This window comes from Lagenorhynchus albirostris, chromosome 17 (genome assembly GCF_949774975.1).
Source record: "Lagenorhynchus albirostris chromosome 17, mLagAlb1.1, whole genome shotgun sequence".
Taxonomy (NCBI): domain Eukaryota; kingdom Metazoa; phylum Chordata; class Mammalia; order Artiodactyla; family Delphinidae; genus Lagenorhynchus; species Lagenorhynchus albirostris.
In genome coordinates, this window is record NC_083111.1 from 63,806,611 (window position 1) to 63,822,271 (window position 15,661).

General features: G+C 37.2%; 1 protein-coding gene across 4 annotated transcripts in view; it reads left to right on the forward strand.

The window, feature by feature from the left end:
• The window catches only part of COL14A1 (collagen type XIV alpha 1 chain), a 243,885-nt gene that overhangs the window by 173,164 nt on the left and 55,060 nt on the right, over positions 1-15,661 (forward strand). For all 4 annotated transcript variants that reach the window (XM_060128280.1, XM_060128282.1, XM_060128279.1 and 1 more), the window contains exons 35-38: positions 4,073-4,150; positions 6,876-6,962; positions 13,043-13,096; positions 14,692-14,787. In XM_060128280.1, the coding sequence (XP_059984263.1) occupies positions 4,073-4,150; positions 6,876-6,962; positions 13,043-13,096; positions 14,692-14,787 (315 nt within the window). The remainder of the gene's footprint in view (positions 1-4,072; positions 4,151-6,875; positions 6,963-13,042; positions 13,097-14,691; positions 14,788-15,661) is intronic.

The window sequence follows — 15,661 nt, forward strand, 5'->3', positions numbered from 1 at the left end:
TCAGTAAGCTGATGGCGAGCAAGTAAAAACACCCTGTTCAATAGGTGACAAGTGATAAAGGCTTAATAAATCTTAGTTTGGAGGTGGAATCAATCAAATTTACACACCAATTTAAAAGCAGGACATGGCCTAGGTCCTCAGGACTCTTTCTTCTATGTTCTCGGGCAATGTAAAGCTCTCTAAATATTTGTATAAGTTCAGGTACAGCTTGACTTCAAATTATAAGCTTGAAAATGTTATACTAGGAAAAAAATCAACAGATGAAAACTGGTACTGAGTGGAAAGTTGAGCCAGGGGTACATTTTAATTTCCATTCACAGATCACAGTGACTCAACTGCCAAGAAATATTTTAATCTTATTTTCATGCTAACATCTGACCCCAAATGACTTGCCTTTTGTGCTACACCCAAACAAAAATGTCCAGTAATGAAAAAGTGTTTGTAATTGTCTAAGTATTCCCTTGAAAGAGATTATAAAAAGTGAAAGTGGGAGGGTACTTTTTTTATTTGGCCAGATATTTTTTTTCATAATGTTCAGTCAGTTACAAAGGGAAAAAGTTGCAGAAGTGAAAAGGGGCTGCCTCTTAGTCACTTAAAGTATGATTTATTTTGAACCATATTGTCTTGCACTTTGAGGCACTCAAATATAAGATCTTTGGACATGTCATCTCTGTAATGTTTCCCCATAATTTGTATAAATGTGTGTGTAATTGCTTCTGGAATAAAAGCCAGATTTTTAAAGAACAATCCCCAGAAATGTGCCTTGGAAAAGAAGTCTCTAAATAAAGGCTGAGGAATCTAAACTATTACGAATGCAAAACAATTATGAATAAATTTGTTGTACTCACACAAAAAAGGCTGCTGACTTCATCTAACTTGAAAAAGAAAAGACAGCCCACAAGCATTCTTCAAATGATAGTATCAGCCTCATTCAGCATTTAGTAGGTATTTGACCTCTTGAATAAATAAAATGAACTCAGAAGAATCTCAGTGACTCAATAGGGTAGGGGAATTTTAGCCAAAGGTTTGGATGGAGACATTATACTGTTATAGGTGATTGGGCAGTGAATTCGAAAAACTTCAAGAAAGCCTGGTATATCCTGGGACTAATAAAAAGACTTGGCTTTAAATAAATCTTTCCACTCACTAAAATGTGTTCACACTGAGGGCTCTATTCAGAAATGGAAAATTTCTTAATGGATGAATGACTTACAGAATTGACTGAATCTATCTAATGCTGTCATAATGGGACCCATTTAATAAATGTCCCCAGACAAATGGCATTGTCAAGTTAGGCTGGGGTATCTACATTTTAAACATTAGACTAATGATCTGTCTACTGCAGAATAAACCCCAAGAAAATGAGGTGTGCTGTTCAAATCCCAGCCAGAATTCAGCTTTCAACATGTGCTTAAATTACTTTGACTTTTTCGTCCCAAGTCCTAATTTACAGAATGGGGTTGACATTACTATTATCACACCTCATAGTGGTGATTGAAAGATTAAATGATATAAGCAAAGTCCTTAGGGTAATGCCTGGCACATAGTAAGTTTTTCAACAAGTGTTTGCTGCTATTGTTATTTGCCAAGACTTTTCTCAACCAAAACGTTGATTATTGGGGATACAAACTACTGTTATATTTCTGCTCTCAATACTGCATCACTTTCATTTTCATTCTACTATTTTGGCCTCTGTATTATATACTCCTACAGCTTAAAGATCAATTATAAAAGGGCTTTTGTACATGTTACATTAAAATAATATTTATTAAAAAAATAATTAAAGAAAAAAGAAATAATATTTATTATTTATAACTGTATTCTGGGAACTGTTCTAAATATTTCCCTTTATGAGTTCATTTTATTGTTATGGCTACTATTATTACTCTAATGAATAGCTACTATTATTATCCTAATTTTATAGGTAAGGAAAATTGAGACCTCAACACATTAAATAATTTGTTTCAAGTGACTTAGCTTGTGAGTGGATTACACCCAGGCAGCCTAGCTCCATAGCCTCCTAATCTCTATGCTCCTTGAAATATCTTTGTTGCTATTGTTGTTTATGAAAATCAGCAGCCGTGTTCTTTAAAAATGCTTTAATTTTAAAAACCTGATTTTTTAATGGTCATAATTTTGTTGTATGGTTTCCCTGAGCAGACTTAAATATCATGCCCTTTGGGAAAAAATTTTTTTTTAATACAGAAAAAAAAAGAATAGTGAATCATGCAATATTTCTTCAAATAACACAATAGTTTTATATTGAAAAAAGAAAACAGGATGTCTTGATTTATGGATCTGCTTTCAAAATTTGTGTCATTTTATGAATCTTGCAAAACTCACTTAGGGAAGGATGTTTGCAGCAAGGCACAATTCTTCCTGGGTATAACAAGAGAAAGCCTGACTTCATTTTCTTTACTGTGAGATAGGGCAGGCTCTTTTGTGATGCTGGAAGCATTGTTAGTAACCTATTTCAGTCATACCAACTACTTGAGTATTCTCATCTTCATCCAGGGGACCCTTGACAGGGATGAGAGAAAATACGGCGCCAAGAGTTTCCAGCTTTTGCTGAAAACACCACTTGCTGAAGGAAAGTTACAGACTTAAAATGCAAAGAATTTCATCCTTCTCCTAGCTCTGTAATTGATGATACATTTTTCTTTTTTGTTTTTTTAAATGGAAGTATGGTTGATTTACAATGTTGTGTTAGTTTCAGGCATACAGCAAAGTGATTCAGTTATAGATAGCTAGATAGCTAGATAGAGAATGTCTATTCTTTTTCAGATTCTTTTCCATTATAGGTTATTATAAGATACTGAATACAGTTCCCTGTGCTATACAGTAGATCCTTGTTGTTCATTTTATATATAGTAGTGTGTATCTATTAATACCAAACTCATGATGATATTCGATATTTGAAAATAATATAGGAAGAAATATAGTATTAGAAATGGTCACATCATGAAGCTAGTGTGAGCCCTTAATGATATTATAATGATGTTTCTAAATGTTTCAAAATATACATTAACTTGTTGTCAACATAAATGAGTAGAACAAGACTGTCTAAATATTTATGGTGTGATCGATGCCTTAAATAAAAATACGCTTAGCACAGATTCTCACAATACCGTATGAGAGCCTGTCATGACACCACATTGTAAACAGTATTTATGTGTCTGTCTCTTACTCCCTATAAATTCGTTGAGGGCAGAACTCTGGTTTTGTTCATTTTCATATCCTAAAGGAGGTCTACATGGTATCTGTCTTGCATTATGCACTAAAAAAAAGTATATGCAAATACTGTATGGTATATATATATACCATATATATATATATATATCGTGGTATATGGTATATATATATACCAAATATATGCATGAATGATGAAAGTCAGAATTAATTCAACAAGACGTCATCATGAATACCTACTACATGCCACATGTTTTCACAAGTTTTTGTTTTTGTTTTTGTTTTTTTGGCCACACGGCATGACATGTGGAATCTTAGTTCCCACACCAGGGATAGAACCCATGCCCCCTGCAGTGGAAGCATGGAGTCCTAACCATTGGACCACCAGGGAATTCTCTACATGCCACATGTTATGATAGGGGGCACAAAGATGAATAAGTGGTTCTATGTTCTTTGATGACCTCCCAGTCTGAGGAGAAGAAAATATAAATAATTGTACTGTATGGTGGGACATATGCTATAAAAGATGTATGGAGCATTGTGGGATTACAGAGGCACTTGGAGTAACTGTGATGGACAGGACAGGGAGGATTTCAACAGAGGCACTAAGCTTTTTTAGGTAGAGACGGAAGGAGGAATTGTGCTAAATAAGGGGGTTTAGATGGTGGATGGAGTAACTACTGACAAAAATCTTAAATCACTGTATGTTTGAGGAACAAAGATTGATATTATTAGAATGACTTTTTAATTTATTCACTGTAATATTATGTTATAAATGTATTGGTGTTCTATTATGTAATACATACTATGAAATCATTACAATTATAAACACAATGTATCTATATATCTTTTATTGAATGACAATTTTCTTTTTAAATTGAAGTTCCAGTTACAGATGTTTGATATTATTTGTTCCACATCATGGGCCAGTAAAGACAAATGCTGTGAACTTCCTGGCCTGGTAAGAATTCTTCTTTCGTTATTTGATCTGTTCTTTACCGAAGTTTTCTAAAGTTATATTTAATTTTCCCTGAAAATGAAATGCTGTTTCACAAAACTCATGTCACAGATAATTCATTGTGATGATGATGATGAAAATTAGAAAGAGATTAAGAAGGAGGTGTGTCTGAAATCAGCAGGACACACTGACATACGTGGTGGGGAGCGACACAGCTCCACAGAGTGCCTTCTACAGAGTCCGGATGTTCCCAAATTTCAGGTTCACTGAAGCCTTTGGTGTCACAATAATGTTTTTCATGGCACCCCGAGCCCAAAGAAATACCTAACAATTCCATACATAAGGTCATTAGGTCCAAACATCTTCATAAGTCTTTACATCCTAACAACTCAGTAGCTGTATGAAAAAATGATAAACATAAATCGAAAATTTTAAATGATGAACTTTTTTTTTTTTTTTTTTTTTTTTTTGCGGTACGCGGGCCTCTCACTGCTGTGGCCTCTCCCGTTGCGGAGCACAGGCTCCGGACGCGCAGGCTCAGTGGCCATGGCTCACGGGCCCAGCCGCTCCGCGGCATGTGGGATCTTCCTGGACCGGGGCACAAACCCATGTTCCCTGCATCGGCAGGCGGACTCTCAACCACTGCACCACCAGGGAAGCCCACACTTACTTTTAAGTAACCACAACTACTTACTAATGGGATGTGTGTGCCTGTGGAGAATGCACTATTTCTCATGTCTTGGAATCTGATCAGACATCACCATTCTCACTTCTTTTTCCACATTGATTTTCCCCATGGTACTTGCCTTCCTTCATAGCTACTGCTGAAAAACCAGATTTGCAAATATATGACGTCAAAAATCTAGTGTTGAAGCTGTGAACTCCCTTGAGCTAGTCATTCATACGAAGTCCAATGGGTGCGGAATACTGCTGTTTCTCTTAATTCTTTTAAACACTCGGAGTGCCCCTGTGAGTTTGCTGTACTGCCCCAGGCCATCTTTCCACACAGTTTGGGAATCATAGTCATGATCTATATAACCTATGCAAGGCTGCTAGAAAAATAAACTTTTCCTCATTATTAATACCAAGTGTAATTCACAGGGAGGGGGTACCTGTATATATAAAGACAGATTGTTCATAACTAAGGATCTTTAGGACCAGTGAGCTGAAATGTTGACCCTGTTATGGTTGGACAGGCATCATATCTTAAGAATTCAACTGGGAGAATGGGCATGGGGAAGACTTTATCAAGTCTAAAAGATTTGCTTTTTTTAAGACCTTACACCAGATCACATCATCTGTTGCAGGCAGTAAATTCATGGTGACTATGTTTAAGAAGGAAATAACTTTTTTTTTCATCAAAATAAGTTTCCATTAAACTGTGGTGAGGAATTACATCAGAGACACTGTAATGTTATGCTTACGGGCAGATGGATTGGAAACTGTAAAGGGAAACACTCAGAATCTTATGGAAAATGTGATCACCACATCTCCTAGGAAGGACCCAGCCCTTCTCAAAACTTTCCTTTTATTTCTATCACTGAAGATGTGTAAATCCCATGGTAGAAATACATGGATGGAGACACAGTCAACAGCCATGGCGAAACCATTCCCGAGTCTGTGGTCATAGGAGGTCTGCTGTCAGCCTAATGTGGGGGGATCTTTCAGGATACTTAAGTTTGTATTTCACTCAAGCTGCCCAAGATATCAGGCCAGATATGTTAGCAGGGTTTTTATCCTGTAATGAGCTGAAACTTTTAACTATCGTCCAATATTTAGCGAGAAGCATATAAAGGCTCTTTGCTCAAAATTTTTGGGTTTCTGTTGTGAATATTTCAGAGACTGAGATCATTTTCATCTTGATAATTTAATTATCATCTGTGCTCTATTCAGCTCTAACGTTACATTTCCCCAAGGTCTTAGAAAATGAAGCTCACTTTCTCTCTATCCAAAGGGACAGATGAACCCTTCAAAGTTCTGTAGTTTCTTATCCCAGGGAAGACTTCTTTTTAGCTGCTACTCCAAATGTGACATTCACAAATCATTCAGTAGCCCTTAGCAAGTGCTCTGTCTTGGTTTACACTCCAGTAACTCATTCAGATACATTCAGCCTGGTATTCATCATCTATCTTGTAGTGTTACCTGGCAGCAAAATTCTCCAAGAGGAAATGACCTCCTATCCCAAAGCTTTAGATTGATGCTGTGATGTTTTCTTACTTTCAGTCACAGAAGGTGAGCAGTAGTTAAAATTGTTACAGGGATGATGTGTTTAAGCACTGTTTTTGTTTTCTTTTGTGTCTTTGTTTTAGTGTAGATGCAGTTGTTTTGATGGACCATTCCAACAAGTTTTCTTTTATCCTTTGAAATGGAAAAAAATGTAACACAAAGGAAGTGTTCAGGACCTTTAGTCCATAGAGTACTACTCCTCCAACTGAATTAAATAGTAACCAGAATTTTTTTTTTTGAACCCACTTCTGCCTTTCTTTCTTCACCTGGATTCCCAAGCTCATTTTATCAACATCCTTTGATAATAATGATGATCTAGAGAGCCATTCATTGTTTCTTTCAAGAAAAGATTTTGTGGTCAGGAGAGAATATTCTCTGCCTTTCTAGACTAATGCTCACTTACTAATTTTTTTGAAGTGTCTTAAAGTGTTTTCTTTGAGTCCATAAAGCCATTTGTATAGACCATCTTGTTAATAGTTATGCTATTTCTTTTTCTCCTCAGAGGGATGAAGAGACCTGCCCAGAGCTTCCACATTCCTGCTCCTGTTCTGAAATCAATAAAGGGGCTCTGGGACCAGCAGGCCCACCGGTAAGTATTGCCTAGTTTGAACTTAAATTGTTCTTTAATAATATTTATAACTATCACTTGTTGCATGTCTGTGCCCATCACTGTGCTAAATACTTACTCACTTAATCCTACAAGCAAACTGAAGCACAGAGAGGTCAAGTAACTTGCCTAAAGAACACAGCTTGGAGGAGCTGCTCTTCAAATCCAGGTCTCCGTGACTCCTATAGATGATGCTCTTAACTGCTGCACCACACTATGTCTCACAGTGCTATCTATTCAGAATCTTCCCTTTGAAGTCCTGTGGCTTATTTTCAGTGTGAATGTTTCCAACATTGGCCCCCTGCTTGTTGCTGTAAGATTTGCATACATCCCCTCTGCCCATTCTATATCAACATTGATAGTGAAGGGAGGTTTTTCAAAATCACTGGGAAAAGTATCCCATGTGAGCATGAAGTTCTCCATTACTGACTGGAACTTCATACAGAAAAGAAGGGGGGCGGGGAAAGGGGAGAGGAAGGAAAAAGGAAGGAAAGGGGAGAGGAAGAGAGGAAAGGAGAGAGAGAGGGAAAGAGAGAGAGAAAGAAAACATTTTTTTCTTATAAACATTATATATATATATGGATTCATACATGTAAACATACATGTAAAAAGTAAACATAACCTTTTCTCATTTGGTCAAATACTATAAAAGGAAGGGTTTTTATTGTTGGTGTTGATGTTAATTTGCAAAATCATGCTAATTTATATCATATTTCACTCAAAGAATACATTTAAAAATTCTTAGCATAGGTTGGTAACTGTCTATATATCTCTACAAATAGGTCTTTAAAAATTTTTTTATACAATTTTAAAGACTACTTTCCATTTACAGTTATTATAAAATATTGGCTATATTCCCTGCATTGTACAATATATCCTTGAGTCTATCTTACACCCAATAGGCAAGAAAATTTTTTTTTTTTTTTTTTTTTTGCGTTACGCGGGCCTCTCACTGTTGTGGCCTCTCCCGTTGCAGAGCACAGGCTCCGGACGCACAGGCCCAGCGGCCATGGCTCACGGGCCCAGCCGCTCCGCGGCATGTGGGATCTTCCCAGACCGGGGCACGAACCCACGTCCCCTGCATCGGCAGGCGGACTCTTAACCACAGCGCCACCAGGGAAGCCCAAGAAAATATTTTTAAAAAATATAAAATGTATATAATTACACTCTCTGGGTCTTTGAATTGACTGTGATAGATCTTTTGTAATAAGTCTAAATACTTACGTCTAACCTGCTAACCTGGGGTTATCAGCGTTTCTTTAAGATAAGTATGATATAGCTGGTCTTTGGTTAGGAAGTGGCAAATATATCAAGGCAGAAAGACAAAGAAAACAGGGAGAAGATGCAGGAGCACATGAAATCCAGACCTTGCAGGAGGAATGTTCTGAGGCAGACCTGTGCTTACATGTGGCTTGCTGTTGGCAACCGGTGCGGTCAGCACGCATGTGTAGATACCCCTCGCTGACAGCTGGCGTGCAGCATGGACATTTGCTCCAGGTCGGCCCCACCAACATAGTTTGTCTTCATTTGTGTAGCACACTTACCGAACTGAACAAAAAGGAAGAGAACCTGCTGAATGTATCTGGAATATATCCCATCAGTCTCTCCTTTATCTTTGGCACATAGAACACTCTTTCAAGCTCTGGCCGTAGACCCGAATATTGATACTTTTTTTTTTAACAAAAGACTCTTTATCCCAAAGAAGCAAATATGGAGTTAATGGTAAAAGCATGAAATTTAAATAAGACTAGGTAATACATGGAGCCACTGTGAACCTCCATTTCCTGATGTATAAACAACACCCACCTCTTGAACTGGTATTGTGAGGAATACACAGAAAAATATGTATCAACGTATTTTGTGTATTATAACCCATTGATCAGATGTAAGGAGTTGTCTTTAGTTTAATCTGGGAATTGAAAACAAAGATTTATTTTCGACTGTGTGTGGCTTGCTTTTTTTCATCCCAAAGTATGTCTTTGAACTTTATCAAGGTTAATCACATTGTTTAGTTTATTCGTTGTACCTTCTGTAAGGAATTCCACTATATAAACGAGTTTATTGACCCATTACTGTGGAGTATTTTCCTACTACAGTGTCATTACAGTGAATGTCCTTTGTATGTCTCTTTGCAAGCTTGAGTAAGTGCTCTTGCAATAACACTTAGAATTAGATTTGTTGGAGAAAAAAGAAGGTGCATGTTCAACTTCACGAAACAACCCCAAATTACTCTTCAAGGTGGTGGTCCAATATCCTCTCCCACACACTCTGTATGAGAGGTCTAGTTGCCCTGCCTCTCACCAGCACTGTCTGATGTTGCCAGGTGTGAGAGCTTTCACTTATGATGACTGTAAAACTGTGTCCTTGTTCTTTTTTTTTTTTTTTTTTTTGGTACGTGGGCCTCTCACCGTTGTGGCCTCTCCTGTTGCGGAGCACAGGCTCCGGATGCTCCGCGGCATGTGGGATCTTCCCGGACTAGGGCACAAACCCGCGTCCTCTGCATCGGCAGGCGGACTCTCAACCACTGCGCCACCAGGGAAGCCCCTGGGTAATATTTCTTAGTGAGACATTTACTACCCCTCCCATAGCTGAAGTGGAAAAAACATCTTGATCCTCCACCTGCTACTGAGACTTTTTGTTGTTATTCTAGCTCATTCAGAGGGCAGCCTTTCAAGTTCCTCAGCTTTAAAGGATGTTTCATATTCTATGCTTCCTCCACTTCTCATAGGTCCCAGTTCACATTTCATTGCCTTGTGTGGGCTGTAAAATACACATTTTCCAGCAAACCCACAAGCATCTTCCCCTTCCTCCCCCAAGGCAGCCTCAGTGTACGTGCCTGTTGCTCTGGTGTTTTGTTTCTTCTTCATTTCTGGTATTTAAGGTTTCAGTTCTCTTAATTAGAATAATGTTTATTTTATTTTAAGTAGCATTAATAAGCTTTTTTAGCTGGAGGGTTATCAAGTTTTTTCGTCTGCAGTGCTGCTGGAACAAGTTACAAAATATTTACATATGACCTAAGAGTCAAACTTCATAATGAGAAAAAAAGCAGCAGAGAAGTGAAAGAGAAGGGTTGAGTTCTGACTTGGAGAGAAAGAGAGGTAAAACAGAAAAGCTACTGACATTTTCAAATATTTAAAGTATAATAAACCATTGAAGAAATAGCATCCCAAACAATATGCAGTAAACCCCGTCTGATGATTTAACATAGTCGTGATTATTTGCTCACTCAAGAATTTACACAGTGGTATTACGTGCCAATAAAACTCTAGAAAAGCCATAGGAAGCCATGGGTGAAAGAACCATATTTCTTTTGCCTCGACTAACCCTTTCTTATTAAAAGGATAGAAGTTTATATCCACAAACATTTGTTGAATTCTTGTCATCTACTCCATGATAAGGTTTAGGGGTAAGGTGGAAAATAAGTATAAAAAGGTTCCTGGATTTATAGACATGGTACATCGTGTATGGATATCCGTGAGCCAAATTGCCACATTTGGACAAAACCTTCAGTTAAAAACCAATCATTTGGGGCTTCCCTGGGGGCGCAGTGGTTGAGAGTCCGCCTGCCGATGCAGGGCACGCGGGTTCGTGCCCCGGTCCGGGAGGATCCCACATGCGCGCGGAGCGGCTGGGCCCGTGAGCCATGGCCACACAACAGGGAGAGGCCCGCATACCGCAAACAAAACAAAACAAACAATCATTTAAGATGAGCAAACAAAATTAAAGAGGTGTGCCAGAATGGGTATGTTAATTGGGATGCATTGGGCTTGTTGCAAGAAACAGAAAATTTGACTAACACAGTGGTGTAAATAATTGGGGCATTTGGACATTTATTGTTTGCTCAACAAAAGACCTAAAGGTAGATGATCCCAAGCAAATATGGCTGCTCAGCAACTTTATCAAGACCCAAGCTTGTTCCAGTTTCCAAATATGCTTTCCTTAGGCTTGTGACTTCTTGATCAACTTGGCGCAAACCAGTTAACATGACCATTCCTGGTTTCAAAGGAGGCTGAGCAAGCAAATCTCTGTCTTTATAGCTGGAAAAATGAAAGGAGTCAGAGAAGACTCTTTGATAGTCAACCAACAGTGTCTGCCACAGTTGGGAAAAACATTTGCATCATCTATAACAGTTAAAGATGTAGCATCCAAATATATGAAGAATTCTGTACATTAAAGAGAAAAAGACTTGTAACCCAATAGAAAACTGGGTGAAGTATATAAATTGTTAGTTGTATTGAAATAAAATGTAAATGGACAAATGTTATGAAAAGATGCTCAATCACAGTAGTTTTAAGGGAAATAAAAATTAAAATAGGAGTAAGGTATTGTTTTTACGAGTCAGGTTCATAAAAATGCAAAGTTTAACAATATCAAGTGCTAATAAGGTTTAGAGAAGCAGAGACCCTCAAACTCCTAGCAGATGAATAAATTGGCACAGTTTTTTTGGAGCACAGTTTGGCAATATATCTGCCTATCCATTAAATTTCATTGAAAATTCTACTTGATGATATGTTAAATATTAACATTTGTACTTAAATCTTAAAGTTTGTACTCAGGGCATGTATAAGGATGTTAATTGTAGTATCATTTAGACAGCAGCAAATTGTGGGCAAAACTCCTCCATTTCCAATAACGAAAGAATGGTTAAACAAACTATCCATTGTACAGATAGCTGTGCAACTCATTTAGAATAAGTTAGTCATGTTATGGAAAAACATATTAACTCAAAAATATATGTAAAGTGTTATATCACATATGCAATCTATATATATCAAAGAATACCACAAAAACACTAATAATAGGTAATATTTTCTATAGATACACATACATAAAACACAATTTTTTAATTGTATTTTAAAAGTCTGGAAGGTAAGCAACCTACTAATATTGATGGGGGCGGGGGAGTGAATTTAATTGCTGAACTGGAAGAAGCCTTAGCTATCACCTGATCCAGTCTTTTCCCAAGTGATGCAAGTGTTTTGCTGATGGTACACAAAATCATTTTCAGTAGTCATGGACATAGCAGGAAATCAACTGGACTCACATAGTGAGAAAGCTATTCCATTTTCAATGATCTTTTCATCCTTCTGCTCAAGTGAAAGCAATATTCTCAGACTGGTGCCCATATGACCCTTCTAATACTTACCCATGCCCCTTTTTAACAAAGAGCAAACCAATTGCTCACAGACTTCACTAGGAGCAAAATCGAGCTAAATTTACCAACATTATTTATAGCATATTTTTAGGTTTATCTTATATTCTTAGTAAGTATATAAGAATACTTATATACTTACTATTATATAATACTTATATACTTAAGTATATATATGTTTTTCCATGTACTATAGTACATAATATTTGCTTTCAAAATAGATTTAAGTGAAATATGAGTCAATTAAAAAATATTCAGAGTATATTTGCATATATGTATATACACATATACAAAGCATGTTTACAAAGAATGCATATCCACATATATACATATATACATATTTATTATGTATGTACATATGTATGTATGTATATAAAGAAAATGCTATTAAATAATAGTACAGGCAGTGCATTAATATGACAAAAATTTTGAGGGGAAAATGCAAATACCTGAAGTTTCAGAAACACTAATGTAATTAGCTTTTTATGGTATAAAGAAAATTAAATTGTTACTGTTTTATATGCTTTTTACAATTTAATTAAATAATTTAATCTCAAAGTCTTGGTATAGGACATGCATAATTTTAGATTAACAGTATATTTTTATTATTTGCGTCATCAATAGCTGTACTCTTACACACTCAATTAAAAGATCCTGTAGCTTTTTTTTTTTTTTTAATTTAAAGGGATTTTGCATGGAACATTTGCTCAGATTGTGTAATCATCAGCAGGAAAAGGTGAATCTGGGGGGTAGATTTCCCGTTCAGGATCATGATGCACGTACACCATTACACAATGTGTTGGCCTTTATACAAAATGAGAATTACATAATCCATATTATTAAGTAAAATGAATGAAATATATTGCTTTCAGATTTGTCTTTGTGCTAATACTTAACATCTGTTTGCCAGGGTGGTCCAGGACTCCGAGGACCAAAGGGCCAACAGGGTGACCTGGGCCCAAAGGTAACGTTCTTTCTCCCTCTCACATCACTAGCCATAATGTAATTTTGGAGTTAAGTAATAGTCACCCTTCGCAGTTTAAAGCTCCTTATGTTTTTATGAAAGTTGTGTTGAAGCCTTTTCCCTTATTCTTAAAAGCTTGTGTTTTTTCATCAAAAAAAATTTAGTAACTTAAGTGAAAAGAAAGGTTTCTGGGTCAGAAATAGAGTGTCAGTGTTCCAAGTGGTTTAGTTGCTTAGGCAGTTCTTGCTCATATATAGTCTTCTTATCCTCTATCTGCAAAAAAGATGTATCGAGGGAGCACTGAATCACAACTAGGCAGCAGTCCTCCAGGTAATTTCTTAGGTTTCAGCCTCCTCCTCCTCCCCTCCCACCATGTACTGTATAATCAAACACACAGCTCTATTTTCCATTCTCACTGCCCAAGGCCATCAAATGTGGTGGTTCAGGTTGTACACTGTACAAAGGCACCAACTAAGAAGACCAAGTTGGTGCCAATCCATGTCAAGGCACACATTTTTCTACTTTGCACAAAGGTGCCCTAAGGGATGGCAGAAGCCCAGCCACTAATTGAGTTCAGGCCCCATCATCCTGTACCTGGCTTTTGGCAAATCTTCTAATTGATTTTTTGATTGGTTCTTCACATTTGCCCCCAGATTCATTTCTTTAAAGTTATACTGGATCACATCATACTCTTAAAACCTGCAGTCATGTGTGATTGCTTTGAGAATACAATTCACCCTCCTTAGCACGACATTCAAGGCCCTTTATAATTTACTATCTCATTTTCACCATGTTGCTCCGAATCATCGCTCCAACCATCTTGCTTGACTTACTGCTTCAGTATGGTGACTTATTAAATTTGCATAGTATTTGTTCATGGAGAAGAGAACATTGCAATGTTGTTTTACTAGAAAATTGGAAACAAGTAGAGCAAGGTAAGAGCGAATGTGGAGGGTGGGGGCAGGCTTACAGGGGAGAAGTCAGTGAAAGAAGGCTGAAGATAATTAATCAGGTACTACACAGCTCAAAACTCAGACCATAAGATATCTTCTTTTTTTGTTTTGTTTTATTTTTTGAGATTGTGACACATTTTCTCAGGCAGATACTTGATGTCTTGGCTCCATCTCATACACTACAAGGGAGGCAATGTCTTCAGTAAACGCAGACGAGTGCCCCAGAGATAGATAGTTCACAGTAGTGAAGGGGGAGAGACTATAGTTCGGCTGGATGGTGTGAACCTTCACAAACCAAGAGGGTAGTCTTGTATCACTTATATCTTTTGGGTTTGTTGTGGAGTGTGGGCGTCTAGTTACTCACATAATTGGCACAATGTTCCTATTTATGTAAGCAAAAATAAATAAATGAAGTTGCAGCAACTACTGTGTGTTTACTCTTTTGCTTTACTGATGACACTTTGCCTGGGAGGTGGATCATCTGAGGCTTGGTATCTTGTTATCCTATGAGTGTTTTATGTCTTAGGAAAAATTAGTTAATGAAATAAATTATAAACGCCGTAAGTAGAAATATCTGGGTAGCAGATATTTCTGGGTACCAGAGGGTTTAACTTACCTTTGGGATGACTTCTTGCCTTCCAGGGACCAGATGGCCCTCGGGGTGAAACAGGCCCTCCGGGACCTCAGGGTCCTCCTGGACCCCAAGGACCAAGTGGTCTGTCCATTCAAGGAATGCCTGTGAGTTGTGTGTAAACATTCAGATGGGTTTTATTGTTATTACTTCTCCATGAGTTATATAGAATGAACTTTTGTCTTCTGTGCCTTGATAATGGTCCTCAGCCTCTTCCAACCCCTAAAAATAAGAACTGAAAGTAATAATTGAGACTTCATTCATTAGCCAATTTTTTGTTCAATGAAGGGGGTCTTTTACAAACAGATATGTGCCTAGGGAGTAGGTATATACACAGATAATTTGTCTATAGAAAAGAAAGCAGGGCTTGACATGTATGGCCCTTTTTCTTGTTTGACTAAGTCCTTAGGGGGTATGATAAAATCTAGAAAGTGACAAATGTTATACAAATTTAAGTTATTCATTTTGCATTTGTAGTAATTGTGGAAATAGCTTCATGAAAGCCATTTAATTATGATCTTTATCTCAACAGGCCTTAAAGTGTGGTGCTCTGAGTTTTAGATTATAGACAGTATACTCTCTACAGCCACATTTCTTTGTATAAGTTGTTTGTACCAATGAAAACAAATGCAATCCCACTCACTGATTTTCAGTGATCTCACTAGACGGATCTAGATTTAAGGAATAAAAGCCAATCTCTGTCATTAGTATTTGAAGCATGATGCTGTTAAGCACATTTTTAGCAATCTTTCTGTGCATATGATTGTGTCTCCCTAGCTGAGAAGTCTCTTCCAGAGTTATTTTCACATCTTAGAAAGCATTAACATGCCAGTTTGTATAATTACTACCACTATTACTACTACTAACTATTTGTTGAGGTCCTGCTACTTGTCAGGTACTGTGTTTCCTTTTCCATTCTTATAAATTTCTGGCCAAAACAAAACAAAAATATATAGAGATATAAGCTTTAAAATCTAAACT